Source organism: Anastrepha ludens, chromosome 2, assembly GCF_028408465.1.
Source record: "Anastrepha ludens isolate Willacy chromosome 2, idAnaLude1.1, whole genome shotgun sequence".
Taxonomy (NCBI): Eukaryota; Metazoa; Arthropoda; class Insecta; order Diptera; family Tephritidae; genus Anastrepha; species Anastrepha ludens.
The window spans coordinates 62105729-62125044 of NC_071498.1; the positions used below are offsets into that span (position 1 = coordinate 62105729).

Genomic DNA, 19316 nt, shown 5'->3' on the forward strand with positions numbered 1-19316 from the left:
GTAGATTATGATGGTGCCCTCCAATGACTATTGTAGAAGCTGTCAAGATATAGAAGAGGAAGAAGAGTCAGTCGAACACCTTCTATGCTGGTGCATGGTTCTGTGTAGAGGATGGTTGAGATTGCTCGGCCTCGCTTTTCTGGACAGCATTGCGAATGTTGCGAATCTCAAACTAGCTAGTAAAGCCAGCTTTTTAAAGGCTACACAATGGTTTAGAGAGGGCTAAGTAGAATAAGGATAGGATAGTTCCGGTGGTATCACAAAGGGTCTCTAACTGGCCTAGGTGCGTCGAAAGACAGGCACTTCACCTAGCCTAACCTTCGTATAAAACTTGGGATGTCTGTCAAATCTTAAAGAGAGCATTCGTCAACTAAAAATTACATTTCGAAAATAAAGTTTGGAGATCTTCAGTATTTTTTTTAATTTTAAATATATTGTCGTACCGTTGTCCACATAATTTTACTTTCATAAATCCTTACTTATTGCAATAGTTTAGTGGTAGTGTTTATGCAGCCCACAGTGAGCATTTTTTCAACATCAAATAGATTAGTTCCGGCTTTCGGGTTGGCATCCAAAAGTCTACTCACAATTAACTATTCAACTGAACTTGATATTAAGCTTTTACCGTTAGTGATTTGTTGGACATATACTGCACTTTTATGCTGCACTATTAAAATATTTGTTTTTTTCAATTTTTTTATTTTTATATTTATTGAATCCGGAGACTGGACCAGTTTATATATTGATGTCATACAATACGAGTCGTGCCTATTAAATAAAGAGACTGGTGCCGTAAAATATTTTACTGTGATTTCATACATATTTATTTACTAACAATTTTAATGTACATTCCTCCTTTATACGTACAACGAATTAGTGAAAAATATCGCTGTAGCTAAGTGTTAAAATACCTAAATAAGTAACCAGCTGCTTGGTATTTTTCACTAATTGGCTGTAAGTATTTGAATATGACTCGGAAAATTAAGAAGCTTGAGTGATAGGTGAGTAGTCTGATAGTCTAAAAGAACGTTCGCATATGCAGTGATTAGCAATAAATCCGCAAATCTCTGCCCGTTCACATATGGCAGTTTAGTTGCAAAATTAACAATCAGCTGCCAGGACTGTCTTGAAAGGGTTTTCTTCATAAAAATTGGGTTTGTGGAATATTTTAGTATTTTTAGTTTGTTTAATTAATATTAACGAAAGGAATAGTTAATTTAATTGCGCAATTTGCTGGTAGTAATAGACAGTTGGAAGAAATCCGAAACGACGTCTACTAAGAGTGCAAAAAATTATGGCAGCATGCGGAATCTAATATGGCATTTTAAAATGAGCAATAATAGGCCAAAGCGTCTATGCGGTTACGTTTTTTCCTTACCGACGACTGTTTTATTTAATTTTACTTTGTCGTTTCAAAACAAAATGATCGATAATACAGAAAACACAGGGTGGTACGGAAAAAAGTGCCTTTTTAATGTAAGATTTTTTTTATAATCTCGGATTTCGGTAGAGACTATTTTGTATAGGTAATCTGGCCTTTTAATTATGGATTGGGAGTTAAGCTCGAAAAAGTAGATAATCTAGTTATATGTAAAACTATGATATTATACGTTTAGTATGACGAAAATATATAAGAACACCATTTGAAGGGGAAGGATGGTCTGTTTTTCAAAAATGTTTTCATACGATTTTTAACAAAAAACATAATTTTGCTTCTGAAGTTTGTTTTAAAGGAAATTTTGATCGTTTTGTAAAAAGTGCCAATACATTATTTATTTCAATAAATTTATTTTATAAAATTTTTAACTACAAGTATAATTTTGTTTCTATAATTTTTTTAAAGCTAATTGTGTTCTAAAAATTTAGAAAAACAATTTTTTCCAAGAAAATTTTGTCCTAAAAATTTAGAAATTTTTTTTTGAAGAAAACTTTGTCATAAAAATTTTGGAAAAAAAATGTATGAAAATGTAAAAAAAGCAGCATATATTTCGCTTTTAAAGACTCTACGGTAACTTTTAACATTGAATAAATCTCAAAATTATAAAATGAACATTTTTTTCAGTTTTGTTCTTATTCCATATTTGAATATTATTTGGAAAATTATGGGAATACCATTAAGCTAATATTAAGAAAATAATAAATAACCAGTTTCTTGTTGGTTTTGTAAAACGCGCCAAAAAAAATTGGAAAACAAATTTTGTGTCTGTGGAAATAAATTTTTTTATACAATATATTTTTTAATTTTTTTGAAAATTTTTACATTTGAAATAAATGAAATCTTAAAATTATAAAATTAACATTTTTTTCAGTTTTCTTCTAATTAAATATTTGCATATTATTTGGAAAATTATGGAAATACCATTAAGCTAATATTAAGAAAATAATAAACAAACAATTTCTAGTTGGTTTTATAAAACGGGCCAAAATAAATTTGGAAAACAAATTTTGTGTCTTTGGAAATAAACTTTTTTATATATTTTTTAATTTTTTTGAAAATTTTTATTTCAAATGAAATTTTAAAAATTTTTTTTAAAGCGAAGTTTGTCCTAAAAAATTTTAGAAAAAACATTTCAGTTATTTTTCATTCAAGTTATTTTTGACCAAAAAACTTAGAAACAGTTTTGTTTAAAGCAAAGTTTATCCTAAAAAAATATAAAAAAAGTTATAAAAATGTTAATAAGCTCCGAAAATATTTCGCTTTTAGAAACTCTACCATAATTTTCGTCATTGAATAAATCTCAAAATAATAAAATACAATTTTTGTATTTTCTGTTTTCTTCTTTTTTACTCAAGCCTAATTGACAGCCACACCTCGTACGCAGGCATGAAGTCATAAGTTTTCACAGATTAAGGCATTGCGTGTGGAATATGTCAATCATTAGTGCACTTGCAGCGTTGACATTGATCAGATGCATTTAATTAATAAAATTTGCACGCAATATGGCATAAATTAGTTAGTCAATGCAATTGAAATTTTAACTGGAGCCATAAAAGTGTCAGGCACTCAATTAACGTTTTTCTGCATTCATGTAATTAGTATTTAAATATGGTATCGAAATAAACTGGAAAAATACATTTCATGTTGGACGAATACATTTCTTATCTCTTCTTTCTGCAAATATTTGAGCTACTGAGTTGCCCTGTTGCTAAATGTGCGCTTTGTGTACTATTGCCTGCTTTCAGGCGAACCTCCGACGTAAGTTTTGCACTGAGTGTCACTGATTATGCTTTGCCTTAGCTTTTATTTTTGTAGATGTTCACTTATGTTTTGTTCTTGCTTTTTATCTAAGCACAGTTACTTACTATTATTTCTTTTCTTGTTTTCCCCAACAGATCGCGCAATTTCCGGCCGGGCAGCATGCGCAAAGTGCGTCGTCGCGCAGTCTTCAAAAATGGCGAATGCAACGTTTTGCAAAAAAATCTGATGCGTCGCCGTTTGCGCTTCATGCAGGACCTCTATACCACGCTTGTCGACTCACAATGGCGCTGGACGCTGCTCGTATTCGCGCTCTCTTTCGTACTCTCCTGGCTATTCTTTGCTTTGCTCTGGTGGCTTATCGTGTACACACACGGCGATCTGGAGGAGATGCATTTGCCAGAAAATCAAGGTATACAGTACATTTATTCAAGACAGCTTTTATGCTATTTGGTTTTTCTGCTTTGCAGAGGAATCCGGTTGGACGCCTTGCGTTTCCGCTATACACGGCTTCACTTCGTGCTTCCTCTTCTCGATAGAGACACAACACACCATTGGTTATGGTGTGCGCACCACATCAGAAGAGTGCCCTGAGGCTATATTTATGATGTGCTTCCAATCCATATTTGGTGTCATGACTTCTGCTTTCATGGGCGGCATCGTCTTTGCCAAAATGACACGCGCCAAGCAACGCGCCCAAACGTTGCTCTTCTCCAAATATGCTGTGATTTGTCAGCGCGATGGCGGCTTGTCGCTGATGTTTCGCGTCGGTGATATGCGGAAGTCGCATATCATTGGCGCGGCCGTGCGCGCTCAGCTCATACGCACACGCAGCACTAAGGAGGGTGAGGTGATGTCGCAGCATTTCACCGAGCTGGAAATCGGTGCCGATGATTGTGGCTCGGATTTGTTTTTCATTTGGCCGATGATTATTGAGCATAAAATCGATGAGAATTCGCCATTTTACAGTATGTCTGCCACCGACATATTGCAGGATAAATTCGAATTGGTTGTGATTTTGGAGGGTACTGTTGAGTCGACCGGCCAATCGACGCAGGCACGTTCGAGTTATGTGAACACGGAGATATTGTGGGGTCATCGCTTTGATCCGGTCGTAATGTACAACAAAGATTTGCAGGCTTACGAAATTGATTATTCGCGTTTCAATGAGACAACACAAGTGGATACGCCGCTATGCAGCGCGCGAGAATTGAATGAGATCTACAAGATTCAGGAGGGCTTTAGGACGCCAGGTGAGTTGTGAGAGATATGAGATAGAAGATATTATAAGTAGATAGAATAAGAGCTTCGGTTCTCAAGTTTTATGGAAAACTAGAATATTTTGTAATGTCTGTGAATATTTGTTTTTGTACATCAAAGAGCAAAATTTTTATGTAAATCTTCAAAACTCTAGGAGGCCACAGAACTTAGTTGGCAAGGCAATTTTATTAAAATAAAATGATGGAAATCATTTTATTTTATTTATTTATTTATTTATTTATTAGAAATATAATTATTAATAATTAAGTTATATTATGAGAGGCCCTAGTGATTCTCGGCCTATCTCAAAGAATTTTATAAGGATGTTCCTATACAAAAGCCCTGTATGGTATAAGAAAAATATCGTAAATATCGTATATGGCGCTGAGGTTTTTATATTGGAGCAAAGTTAGCCAAATTAAGCATTTCGAAGATTAAAAAAAATATTTTAGCAAATTTTTTTTTAAGTTAAATAGTTAAGTTAAAGATTTTAAAATATTTTATTTAATTTAATTTTTTATTACTTTAATTTTAATTGTTTATTTAATTTCATTTGCACATTTCACATATTAAAGATAGAATTTTGTTGGATAATGTTTTCTGAAATTTTCATTGAAAACCTTTGAAAATTAGCCATTGTAGTCCCACGTCCTCGGTAGTCTACCGTAAGTGCAATAGCCTGCCATCTCTGAGGTTGTGGGTCATTCCACAACCCCAACAACCTTACCCTTTCAATTATTACTCCCGCACAAAAGTCAGCGTATTACTTGCATTGTAGGTGCTAAATAACAAAGAAAAAAGAGACACGTACACATTGCATCAGTGGCGCCAGTAAGAGGAAGCGAGCAATCGCGGAAATAGCGTAGACACACCAAATTTAGCGAAGTTCTCAACCATATGTGTGATCCTTCTGGCAGAAAAATGTTAAACACAGATGTCGCTCTAAACAGTTAGAAGGCGTTGTATCTAAGCAACAAAAGGAGGGCATTCCCACTATTTAGAACTGGTAGCGGCAGGCTAATCACCTACCCTGCCAGAAAGCAAAACAGATTAATGAAAACAACGGAAGACTGAGTCTTGACGAGGTCCTATGCTCCCGAGTGGAGTGAACAAGGAAAAAAATACCCACTCTTCTTCCCCTTAAAAAATATCTCTCAGTATATTGAAATGGTCATTAAATAGCATTACCCCATTTACTGAAATATTTAAAGCCTGTTTCATTACCCAGTGCACAAATAGAATTGGGCCGTTATAGGCATTTTTGGATTAGTGAAAACGAGCTACACAGCCTTATGGAAGAGAAACTCCAAACATTCTAACAAATGCCTCGAATTGCCAGAAACACGAATGTGTAAAAATGAAAATGTTGAGAAAAGTAGTTTAAAATTCTTTTGCGCTAGCAGCTCGAAGCTTTGGTTTCTGACATACAAATTTATCTACAGCTTCATTGTATGCATTATATTCTGAGTTCCGGTTAGGTCTCTTCCTTTCGTTGCTTGCTGTTGGGTTCCGCAAGGTAGTATTCTGGGCTAGCTTCTTTTTGCTTCTTACTCTGGCTTTTCGTCGGAAAGATTCCTACTTTATGCAAACGACGTTAAGCTTTATTCGACGATTATTAGCTCACTCGACTCTGAATTGAAGCAAATTGATTTAGATAATTCAGATTTAGATAGTGTATCAATAATCGTCTATCGCTCAACATAAATATGTGCTTACAAATTATCTTTTCTAAGCGTGCCACTGTTATTGACTCACTCCTGTTATCACATATCGAGAACACCCCTGTCACTTGTGAGTGAAATTATAGACTTGGGTGTAATATTTCACTCGAAGCTTACTTTTAATAGTCATATACATTTAATTATTGCCAAATCTTACGCCGTGCTTGCATTTGTTAGGCGTCATAGCTCCGATTTCTCCGACCCTTATACGCTGAAGCTTTTGTATACGGCGTTTGTCTGTTCCAAACTGGAGTATGAATCTTTTACGCTGCTAGAATTGAACGAATCCAGAAAGTATTCTTACATCTCGCTTTGCGTAATTTACCCTTTTCGGATCCTATCCCTACATATGAAGCGCTCAGAATGCTCCTATTTCTAGAACCTTAATTGGGTTTAATGAAATCTCTAAATTTGTTTAGATAGATTTTTCATTTTCAAAAGATCACATATTAAAATCTTTCAATATTTATTATAAATAGTTTCATTGCACTTTCTATTTTTTATTGCCTATTAGCCATAAAATATGTCTACTTATCCTATAAGAGTCTATTATACTCAATGGTTTAATTAATAAATAAATAAATAAATAAAGATATATTATTATAAGGTTAATCAACACAGCCCCTTGACTCAAAATTGGAAAACATTTATGCTTCTGGCATAAGGAGTAAGATCTTATACACTGGTAGCCATGGAAGTTCTACAATTTAATTTTTTTCATTTTACTGATTTTACCGATTACTGCTCTTCAACTTACCAACTCATTTGGAAAACTAAAAAAATTTACAAAATAGAAAATAATACTTCACCAATGAATACTTTTGTAGTATAAATTATTTGTTTTTAACTATGAATATAACTTTTCTGTTACATGCAATTGGGAGTATCCCCTGGCCATGCCATATGCGATATTCCGAGGTCTGCAAACGTTTTCTGCAGCTGTAAGAAGCGAAATGGCGAGAGATGAAACTTTTACTAATCATTGATGTGAGGGTACATCGGTGATTAAATTCCAGCAGGGTTGAGTATAGTGCACTAAATAATTAATGCAATTTTAAAACACTGGAAACCATTATTTTAACTATCACTAAAAAATTAGTGATAGTGCAATTTAAGGTAATGCAAAATGCCAGCCCTGAATTCTATATTAAAACTGATCGATTTTGCCCGATGAAATGATGTGAAGTCGCTCTGAAAGTCCACCTGTCTTCGGAGACTCCAGTAAACATTCCTCTTGAAGGGGTTTTTTTTTATCGGGACAAACCTGCTGTCTGCAGTCCCTTCTGCTTAATGCAGTCCCTTCTGTTTAAGGGGTTATACGCAGTTATGAAGCAAATAAAAGACGGGTTGTCAAGGATTTATCCTGAAGAAACTTCACAATATTTTAATTTGAGAATTTTTGGCGGTTATAAAAGCATCCTTCAAGAACGTAACAAAATTTTTTATTTATGAAAATGTTGATTATAGAGCGCGCTGCAGGCGATTTCTGGAACCTCCTTTAAAAAAAGACGATTTACGGTGTACATCGTAACTCAGGATTGGATTATCTGAAATCAAAAAACCAAACAAATTTTGTTAATATATTAGATTATCTAGTAATTAATCGTTCGGCTAATCAAAACAGTGAATTTTCACAAAATGGCAGCTTTTAAAAGAAATGATTTCGATTTTTACGTTAAAATTTGGCCGTAAATTGATTATAAAATGGAAAATAAGTATCAGATTTACAAAAGGAACGATTAATTACTAGAAAATGTATCTTTAAAGATTGAGTTAAAACGGTTGACCGATCAAACAAGCCATTTTCGAGATATCGTGTACACCGACTTGAAAAATGCCGTTTTGAAAAAAACACGTTTAAAGTTTCAATACCTACCTTAAAACGTGCCGAGGCATCTCTACATATTTAGGTATAACTCCGAAAGTATTGCTTAGATCTACTTCAAATTTCGTGCGTATACTTTTGAATATATGTACATTACAAAAATGCAATAAAAAAAATCGATTTTGTTGAAAGTCATAACTGCGTATAACCCCTTAATGCAGTCCCTTCTACTTAATATAGGTAACATCAGTTTAGTTCATCTGCATCCTCTATCAGCCTGCCAAGCTTGCTTGTAAGTTGTAGTAACCCAATTGCTAACCGTGGCTTTGATAGCTGCAAAAGGGAGTGGCAGAACGGGCTCCGGGCCAAATAAGTTGGTCTCAAAGCCCATCCTAGTTAAGGAGTGAGAGGTCTCCAACGTGTCCCAGGACCCATTTTAGCATCAGGTTATTATGTCTACCGACATAGTTCAGCCTGGATTTACAGGTCTCGACTACCCTTGAAGTGATTGCGGGGTGGTGTTTAAGCCATGAGCAAGCTTGTCTGTCGCTGCAGACACACATAGAAGTGCAGTTTTGTCCCGCTGAATCGCACGTAGACCTCAGAGCCGAAGCTGTGTTCGGTCCCGCCGGTTCGATGACATGGCATGAAGTCGTGCTGAAAGTTGACCAGTCCTCAAAAACTACAGCAAACATTCTTCTTGAATGTGATACTATAGCCCGTAAAAAGATGTGAAATCTCCGGATGTGATCGAAAGAAAGACATATACTGTGGGCAAAAAGTAAAGTGAATTTGGTTGTAAAATGAAAAATCTTTATTTATTCTTGTAAATCAATTTCATCCCCTTCAAAATAATCCCCTCTCGATGAAATACACTTATGGTAACGATTTTTCCAATCCCCGAAACATGCCAAATAGTCCATTTCCGGTATAGCCATCAGCACCTTCTTCGATTCAGCTTTTATCTCCTCAATCGACTCGAAACGCGTTCCCCGGAGTGGTCTCTTGAGTTTTGGGAATAGCCAGAAGTCACACGGAGCCAAATCAGGCGAATACGGTGGTTGCGGAACGATATGCGTGGATTTTTTGGCGAAATGGTCACGAAGAACGAGTGCAGTGTGAGACGGTGCATTATCGTGATGCAAAAACCAAGAGTTGTTGGCCCATAATTCTGGTCTTTTTAGACGAATTACTTCACGTAAATGACGCATAACGCTCAAATAATATTCCTTATTAACAGTTTGGCCAGGTGGAATTAATTCAAAGTGCACCACACCACGAAAATCGAAAAAAACTGTCATTATGACCTTTATTTTTGAACGACTTTGACGTGCTCTTTTCGGTCTGGCTTCGCCTTTAGCACGATATTCGGTTGATTGGTCGGTTGTTGCAGGGTCGTAAGCATAAATCCAAGCCTCATCTCCCGTAATGATGCATTTGAGCTAGTCCTGATAGTCTGAAAGCATTGTTTCACACACATCAACGCGACGACTTTTTTTCCAAGAAATTGAGAGTTTTCGGTACCAAACGAGTTTTGACTTTTCCTAGGCCCAAATGGTCTTTCAAAATGGTTTTCACAGATTCTTCTGATATTCTGATCATATCAGTAAGGCCTTTAACAGTCAACCGACGATTTTTGAGCACTAACTCCTTCACTTTACTGACGTGTTGGTCATCTGTTGACGTCGATGGTCGTCCGGAGCGCTCCAAGTCATCAACACGTTCCCGACCCTCTTTGAAGTCTTTGTACCACTTATAAAGATTTTTCTGCGACATGGTCGAATCACCAAATGCAACATGCTAAACGATTCCGCAGCCGAAATTTCATTCCGCAAACAAAATTTGATGGCACTTCTCTGCTCAATCAAATCAGACATTGTAAAAATCGAAAAATGCACTCTTGGTCGTTTGGTAAACACAAGCGTAAATATATTACTGATAATGACATTCACATGAAAGTTGGCCCAGATGCTATTAACAGTGCTGCCAACTCATGAAAAAAATAACTAGTGCCAAATTTTAATCCCGCGAAGTTTGACAAATAAATTCACCTTACTTTTTGCCCACAGTAATATGCTCAGCCCAACGCAGCTCTATCTTAAGTTTATTAGGAGAACTAAGTTTGGATGAAATACTGTTATGAGTAGAGAGCGGAAAAGGGCGTGAGGTCGAAATGCAAAGGTTATTTACATTCAATAATTGAAAGTCGATGTCACAAGTTCTTAAAAGAAGAGAACAATACAATTTTATACAACTTCTCCTACATAGAAAAGCAGGACCAGACTATTTGGCATTCAGGTTGCTTAACCGTAGATAGATCGGTGAAATGGTTGAAGTACCAGTCTTTTTAAGTAGCACTAAAGCCTAGCTTAGTCTAAGGGCTGATGGAATTTAGTTTGGAGCGCTACGCCAGCTTGTCGAAGAAAGGAGCACCCAGTGACTTTAATCGTCTGGCTAGCAAACTCGGACTTTTAGAGAGAAAGTGCTCTCTGAAAGGAAGGACTCTTCTGCAATATGGCTTAAATGGCAAACCTAGCGTTGGTGCGGATCATCCAATGCTTAACGTTCTCGTCACCCAATTTTCCTTAAAACGTTGCCTTGGAAATCGGCGGGCATGCAGTAAACAGAAGTTGCAATGCAAGTAAAAATCTGTTTTCATCCGACCGTTTTTGCTCATTCCATCCGAGCAAGTCTCATTTTGTTTAGTAAAAAGTGGTTTTTCTGTTGATTTTATTGCATTTAAACTGTACCTATGCAGCTTCCTGCATACAGTTCTTGCACTTATTGCTCCATTATGTTGCTCCTTAAGTTGGTTCCGTATTCCTATGAAGTTCTTGAAGTATTCCTTTTAAGCAAATCCTGTGCAAAATATGATCTGATCGGGGAGATGTTCTGTTCATAGTTCCAGTTCTACCTTGACGTTCCAAATGATAGTTATTTGGCTTTAAGGCCGGCGGGCCAATTAGATGTCCTAAATTCAGTAGTTTTCGCGAAGCGTTGTAGGATGAGAAAAAAAAACAATTAGCCAAATGAAGTTTTGGGGATAGTTTAATATATATTTCAACTAAAAAAAAAAATTTGTACAATCTCCAACAATATATTGTAAGCCGAGTTATCAATAGATTCCCAGAGCGCCTGCACCCAACTTCTGTACAAGATACAACTTGCAATTTTCATCTGAAAACAAAAAAAAAAAAAGATTATTAATTTTGATGTAATTATCTTCGATGTGAACTAAGCTTACAATATATTGTTGGAGATTGTACAAATTTTTTTTTTTAGTTCAAATATATATTAAACTATCCCCAAAACTTCATTTGGCTAATTGTTTTTTTTCTCATCCTACAACGCTTCGCGAAAACTACTGAACTTAGGACATCTAATTGGCCCGCCGGCCTTAAGTCATGCTTACTGAATAAATCAGTGATAGATTACCGCGAGCTAATGCGACCAGTTTTATAAAAATCGATGTATATTTTCCAAATGGCCAATACGTAACTGATAATTAGCCACACCTGAGCGAACGAATTAGCGAGTGTAGTGTGAACGAACCTATTTAACCTACTCGCTTGGTCCAGTTAAGGGATGCCAAATAATCCTTACCTGATATATCAATTATAATCAGCGATGCATACGATTTTTTAGAAAAAAAAGACAATACTCAATAATCACACAAAGATACACCATAGGTGGTTGAGGGGAAAATAATGGTTTACACATTAGTTTACAAACAGATCTATTTTGAAGCCTAATAATCTAGACAGACGGATGCGTTAAACGTGACTAACCACTTAATTCGTAATTATCTCAGGAATTGAATTCAACTAATACGGATTAATAATTAGACTAAAGTCCTATAATGTAAGCGGATTAGCGGAACTTTCGATGGTGTCCTTACCGAAAAATGACAGTTAATATGTGAATGGAAAATAATGACACTTTTAAAGAAAAGAACAAGAGAGACTGTACGAAATACTAGTTTGCATCAACACATTCGAAATTTCATTAATTGTTTTGATATTTCGGAGTAGTTTGAGAAATTGGAATGTAAGATTTTTCTCAATAAATAATAACTATTTAGTAACAGGATAGCTAATACCCATATTTCTCGCTCGCAGTTCATGTTTTACTAACAAAACTATCCAATAAGCAAATCAGCTATTCACTATTACGCGTAACAACCGCCTGTCACACTACAATTTTAATCAGAATTAACTGCGCCGGTAGTCCCGATTAACGCCGCCGTCTGTCTACGCTAAAAGCAACGAATGGACTGGTCAACAATAAGGATTTCTAATTATACATATCAGATACACTAATTTTACCCCTTTAAAATTAACTTACCAGTCTTCGCTAACTAATCTTGGCTAACCTTAACGCAACCACAAACAGTAGCGAGCCGGATGATTTTATTTTTATGCTTACAATGTTTTTGGAGTTGAAACTTTTGTAATTATTATTATTTTTAATATTGTTCATTATACTATATAACCAAAACATTTTTTTTAATTTTTTTTTTTTTAATTTTAATTTTATTTAAAAAATTGATTTTTGAGTATGCACTTTTACAGCCCATTGGTTCCAAAAGTTTTTACTTGGTTTTGGTTATATAATGAACAATATTTGAAAAACAAAAAAAAAAAAATAAAAAAGTTTCAACTCAAAACGGTAAATAGCTTACATGAAATATTTCTAAAAATTAATATTACAAGTTTAAATTTGTATGAAAATTTATTGAGCTTTCCTACAGTTCATGTAAATTTAGAGAATTGAATGTATATGGTTTTATTTAAAAACCAACGATATTAAAAAAAAAAAATAATCAGACTCGAAAAACTTTTTATATATTATAACAAGCCCACATGCACCCTGTTATGCTCGCTACTGTACATAATTCGGTGGTTTGTAAGGGGTAACATAAAAAAGTGGGAACAGGGAACTTGTTTTACCGATATTAGAGATGCTAATGTTTTTTTTATTTTTGGTTGTACTAAGTTTTCAAAAAATTGTAATGGTTATGGAAAATAATAATATTTAATCATAAAAAGTTAAAAAGAAGCGAATATCGAGGCCTTAGCACGTATTTATATTTACATGTAGGAGTTTTGGCTTATACGCCATTGGCCAACCCATTTATTTCACTCCAATTAATTTATGTAACATCGGCATAACATACATATATACCTACATACTTATACATCTACATTTTTTGATTTCCCTATTTTAACCTCCACCAATTAATACAATTTGTTTTCCCCCACATACAGAAACCACATTCACCGCGCGTCAGTTGTCCACCAACCACTCCGATAATTGAGAAATAGAAAAATTAATAATAATTTCCTTACATACATACATACAAAATAAGTGCACTTCACATTGCCATCAGTATACGTACCACGAGCACATCCATAAGAGAAAATATAAATATCGACTTGTTGTTTTTTAATAGTGTGTATTTGTGTGCCCTTGTATTTGTTAAATAAATGTACGAGTAAATGTACTGACAAAAAAGCTTAAAGTAAAATTGTTGCTTAATAACATCTCGAACCACTTAGTAACGACTTAGATATGCACATTTAAAAATAAATAAAATAGCGGCAAATGGTTTGGCAAACTTAAAAATACACCTGTAATCCGCTGCAATCATCCCATCGCCGTTGTCCTGCATTTGTTTTGTCCAACTACAGTAAGTCATATGCAGAAATTGAAAAATAATTTCAAAACGAAAATGTTATTAATAAGATTTTTACACACATTTACTATTGAGAAATGGCTAGAGAATGAAGCAAAATTAACTTAACAAATTTTAAATAAAAAATGAAATTAAGTAGAAAAAGACAAAATAAGAAAAGAAAGGTAATAAAATTTCAAATATATATAAAGGACACAAAGTAAAAAAAAGTAAAAGAGCAAATTAAAACAAAAATTTAATAAAATAAAAAGAAGCAAAATAATTGGAACTGACTGCTCCTTTCTGATCTACAGAAAAAAGCAATAAATAAATCAAATGAATGGAAGCATAATAATGAAAACGTAATTAAACTAAAATAAAATAAAATAAAATAAAATAAAAAATAATAATATATTATATATACAACAATAGCATATACAATCGAGAAACCAATACCCATGACTTTTTGAACTTGAGAAAAACAAGAAAAAATCAAACAAATTAAAATAAAATATAAAAAAATTAAAGTAAATCGAAATAAAAAAAAAAATGGAATAAATAATGGAAAATAAATAAAACCATAAAATAAAGTAACACGAAATAAAACTAAAAATTAAAAAAAAATATTATGAAATGATGAAAAAATCAATTGAAGTAAAACGAGGAAGAGTAAAATAAATTCAAGTAATTTAAAAAAAATTAGCTAAGTATAAGAAAAACACATACAAAAAAAAAATCAATTAAATGAAAAAATTAAAAGAAAAATAAACTAAACTAATTTAGTACAATACGAAGAGCCAAAAAATAAACAAACACAATAGACAGCATATACAAGAAAGCTAACTAATAGCCGTCAGATTTGTGAAAAATGAAATAAACGCCAAAAATGAAACTAAAAAAAAAATAAAATAAAAAATTAGTCTCATCTATTTAAAGCTATCGCTAAGGCAGATAATGGCTTTACCCCGCTCAGTTTGGTGGAGCAGGATTTCCCCAGTACCTAAGGGGGTTAAATCCCCAGCAGAAATGATCGCAGCATGAAAGGCAAAAACAATACACGGTGCGCATCCCCATGATCTCGAAATGGAATGGATAGACGCACAATCATCCAATTTATGGTTGAAAAGAGGAAAACTATTTTCTGAAACAGAAGGTTTCACAATCGCTGTCCAAGACCGAGTTATTCCTATAAGGAATTTCCGAAGGTCGATACATGGCAAAGCAATATAAGATAGGTGCCGAAGGTGCGACTTTTACGGTGAAACACCCGACCATGTAATTGCTGGATGTAGCGCACTTGCCCCCCGTGTATATGTCATGAGACATAACAACATAGCAAAGATCCTTTCAAGAAGAAGTCTTGTATTTTAAATATGAACCAAAGGCAATATTGGAAAGTGCAAATTTTAAACTGTACTGGGACAGATTTATTTCCACAGATCAAACCGCAGCTGCCAACAAACCTGACATCATCTTGTTCGATAAGATAAATAAAACAATCGAAGTAGATAATTGATATAGCGGTGCCTCTTAATCGCAACATCCAAACCACATACTCCACCAAAATATCGAAGTATGCAGTGTTGGCTATAGAACTTAAACGGATGTACAAAGCAAGGGAACTGAATGTAATACCAATAATTATATCGTCCACTGGATTAGTGCCTAAGCATCTAATAAAAAATTTGAAGAAGTATGACTGTCAACACCTTTTAGAAGACATGCAGAAGTCGAACATACTGGACACATGTGCAATAATTCGTAGATTTTTAAATATTTAAGCAATAGCAATCGTGTGGGTGTAGAACTTGGACTACGCCCCAGCAGAGCACCAACCCTTGAAAATTTTATTCGGGATGTGTAATCTCCGGCAATAGCCGAGATGGATTAAGCTCAAATAAAATAAAATAAAAACAAATATAAATAAAAAATCATAAAAAACAAACAATAAGAAGATAATAAAAAAATATATTGACATAAAACGAAATAAAAAAAGCAAAGAAAGTAAAATGAAAAAAAAAAGTTAAATTAAATGAAAATAAAAAAATGCCTACACAAAAGAAAACTTAATAGCTGTAAATTTCTGAATTTAATATAAAAAATAATATATTTCAAGTAAATCAAAAACAAAAAAATAAATAAATAAAAATATAACAAAAAGTATATTCAAACAAATTTAAAATACAGTAAAATAAAAATAAAATACAAAAGTTACAATAAAAAAAAATATTCAGGTAAATCGAAGAAGAAAAAACATTTACCAAAAAGAAATAAAAATAAAATAAAATGACGTAAAATAAAAAAAAAAAAATAAAAATATGTTAAAGTTAATAGAAAGACAAAAAAACTTATACAAATGAAAAGTATTTACAAAACTGTCACTTTATGAACTTAAAAATATTAAATTAAATAAAAGAAAATAAAATAGAATGATGAATTAAATTAAAAATGAATGAATAGAATTAATTTAAAAATCTATGACTAAATACTAAAATAAAATAAAGTAGAATACAATTAAAATAAAAATCTGAAATTTCATTTAATATAAAGAAAAACATAAAAATAAGTGATTGTTAATTAAGTGCAAAAGAGAGAAAATATAAAACTAAATTAAAAAAAATTATGTGAATTGCCAAAAAATGTAAGTAAGAAACAAAAAATAAAACAAAATAATTAAAAAGATATAAAAAATTAAATAAAGTAAACTAAATAAGCTAAAAATAAGTATTTAAAAACCTAAAAATACCAATAAAGTATAATAAAGTATAATAAAGTAAATTAAAAATAAATTAAAAATGATTAAACAAATATAACCTGACATAAAATAAAACAGAATAAAATAAAATATAATGTGGCAAGTTGGTTAATTTAATTAAAAAACAAAATTAAAATTAAATGCAATTTAGTTGAAAACAAACGAACATAAAATGTAAGAAAAGCTCAATTAAGTATAAAGAAAAAACATGTAAAAAAATAAAATAATAAATTAAATGAATAAAGAAAACTTAAACTAAAATAAAAAAATTCAAATATTGATTTGACAAATAAAAATAGAAAGAATGAAGAATGGAGTAAATAAAAAAAATAAAAAAAAAATTAAAAATAAAAAGCTTGAAAAAGGCAGAAACTCGTAGGTGCCATTTTTTAAATAAAAAAATTAAATAAATTAAACCAAATAAATTACCAAAAAATTTAGATAAGAAGTAAAAAGTAAATATAAATAAAATGAAATAAAATAAATTAAATTAATGTGGAATAAAGCAAAGATAAATAAAATAAAAATAAAAAATTAAAAAATAAATAAACTAAAAATAAATTTAAGAAATATTAAAAAAAAATGAAACGGAATATAAAAATATAACCTGATATAAAACAAAATAAAATAAAATATTATGTGGCAGGTTGGTTTATTTAATAAAAGGACAAAGCTAAAATAAAATAATATGTAAAAAATAAAAAAACTCAATTAAATATAAACAAACATCATACGCAAAAATAAAATAATAAAATAAATGAAAAAAGTAAAGCTAAAGTAAACTGAAACTTAAATTTAAAAAAATATATCGAAATATTGATTTCACAATAAACAGAAAGAAAAATGGAGTGAATAAAAGAAAAAAATAAAACTCAAAATAAAAAGCTCGAAATAAAATACCAAAAAATTTACACACGAAGTAAAAAGTAAACAGAAATAAAATAAATTGATGTTGAATAAAGTTAAGATAAATAAAATAAAAAATTAAAAAGGGAAAAATAAATAAATTAAAAAAATAATTAAAAAACTAAAAATGCTTAGATACAAAATTCAAAATAAAATAAAATAAATTAAACAATTAAAAAAAAAATAAAACAGAATAAAAAACTATAGCATGACATAAAATAAAATAAAGAGCAATGAGATGAGTTATAAAACAATTAATTAAAAACAAAGAGAGTGCCTGCACAAACACAAATTAAAAAACAAATAAGAAAATTAATATATAAAATAAATTAAAATAAGATTGGATTAAAATAAAAAGAGGAAAATAAAATGAGGTGACTTACAATAAATTAAGAAATTAAAAAAAAAATCGCATTAATATAAAGAAAAAACACACACAATAATAAAGTAATAAAATAAATGAAAAAAAACTTATAAAAATAAAATAAAATATATAAATAAAATTAAAATTTAACAATACACAGAAAGGAAATACCTTAAAATAAAGAAAGTGGAATGAAATATGCAAACAAAAAATTGAATCATAAATAAAAATTACATGTAGACGCAAGGGAGGAAACAAACAAAAAATTAACAAAGTAGACCGAATGAACTAACAAATAAATTAGACAGAAAAGGAAATTAAGTCGGAATAAAAAATAAATAAATAAAAAAATTACTAAAAATTAAACGAAATAAAATAAGTTAAATTTGAATTAAACAACAACGAGAAATATGATAAAATAAACCGAAATAAAAATATTAAAAAAGTCTTCATAAAACCATCAAATAAAGAAAATCTATATATTCTATCTATATAATCTTACTTACGTTCCTTAATCAATTTCAGTATTTACTTTACCTTTCAGTGCTTCGCAATCCGCTGCTGCGCTGCGTTTCATATGAGCCTCAGTGTCGGGGTCTGAGTTCGCTGTCGCCAGATACAAAACTTCTTAAGCATCTTTCATTACCATTGCCGCCAAAAGCAAGAAATACAACAACTATAATCAATAAACCAGCAGTTGCGTCCCCATCCACACCGGCCTCGCCAGTGAGCGATCGTAGCTCAGGATTTTCTTCCATTGGTTCGGGCGACGAACGGGCGCAGCACTACATGGCACTACTTAATGGCTTAGATGGTATAAGAAAAGCAAATAAAATAAATTAAATAAAATTTTTTTTTATTTTTTGTCTAGTTTTGTTGTTTTAGTTTTAAGCCTGTTCTTATGCATACAGATGTAATATTTTTGAATTAATTGAAATAATTTTAGGTTATTATTTTTTATTGCAATTTTAGTGGAATTGTATTTGTTTTACTGCGAAAAAATATATGCGCATTAAAAGTATTGGTGAAGGTCGTTGTTACACTTCACATTCAATTTGTTGATTTTTTTCTGCTACTTTTGGTGAAATCAGATAATTAGCGGTTAACCGCATTTATGACGAGATTTTAATTATATAATTTGGGTAAAAACAAAGAAATATGTGCTTTTACTTACAAAGCTTCTTATTTTTGGGGATGCGTCTGACAAACAGAAAATATTTAAATTTTTTCGCCAATATTTTTTTGCGCATCGCAAAAGTACTTATTAGCGGACATTAATGTTGGGCATGTAAGCTACGCGCAACACTTATCTATATGAGAGCACACGTACATGTTTGTTGAAATGATTAATTAATAATTCATCCTTCAATTAAGTTGTTAAACTGGTTGTATAAGCAGCCGAAATCTTGCTTTGCTTCCTGTCTCCCTACGTCACGTTCGTGCCTTAAGTCTTTCGATTTTCGAACTGAATGAACTTGCTGCTGTTAACACATGCGTCCATACATACATACATGCATGTAATTGAAATGACCAAATAAATTTTTCTTTGCATGCATATAATTATTTTATAAATTTTTAAATGCTTTGTGATATCTTAGAGAAGTTTCCATTTGGG

General features: G+C 31.9%; 1 protein-coding gene across 5 annotated transcripts in view; it reads left to right on the top strand.

Annotated features, from left to right (window-relative positions):
* The window catches only part of LOC128871621 (G protein-activated inward rectifier potassium channel 3), a 71514-nt gene extending 52759 nt beyond the window's left edge, over window positions 1-18755 (top strand). For 2 of the 5 annotated variants that reach the window (XR_008456044.1, XR_008456045.1), the window contains 4 exons: window positions 3334-3608; window positions 3667-4449; window positions 13270-13691; window positions 18246-18337. Coding sequence is in view for 3 of the 5 variants with exons in the window: in XM_054113512.1 (XP_053969487.1) it covers window positions 3334-3608; window positions 3667-4449; window positions 18246-18544 (1357 nt within the window). In the remaining 2 variants the exon portion in view is untranslated. Of the gene's footprint in view, window positions 1-3097; window positions 3197-3333; window positions 3609-3666; window positions 4450-13269; window positions 13692-18245 lie in introns of those variants that run through there. The other 3 variants (XM_054113512.1, XM_054113514.1, XM_054113515.1) reach the window with 2 other exon arrangements.
* The last annotated feature ends 561 nt before the right edge of the window (window positions 18756-19316 follow it).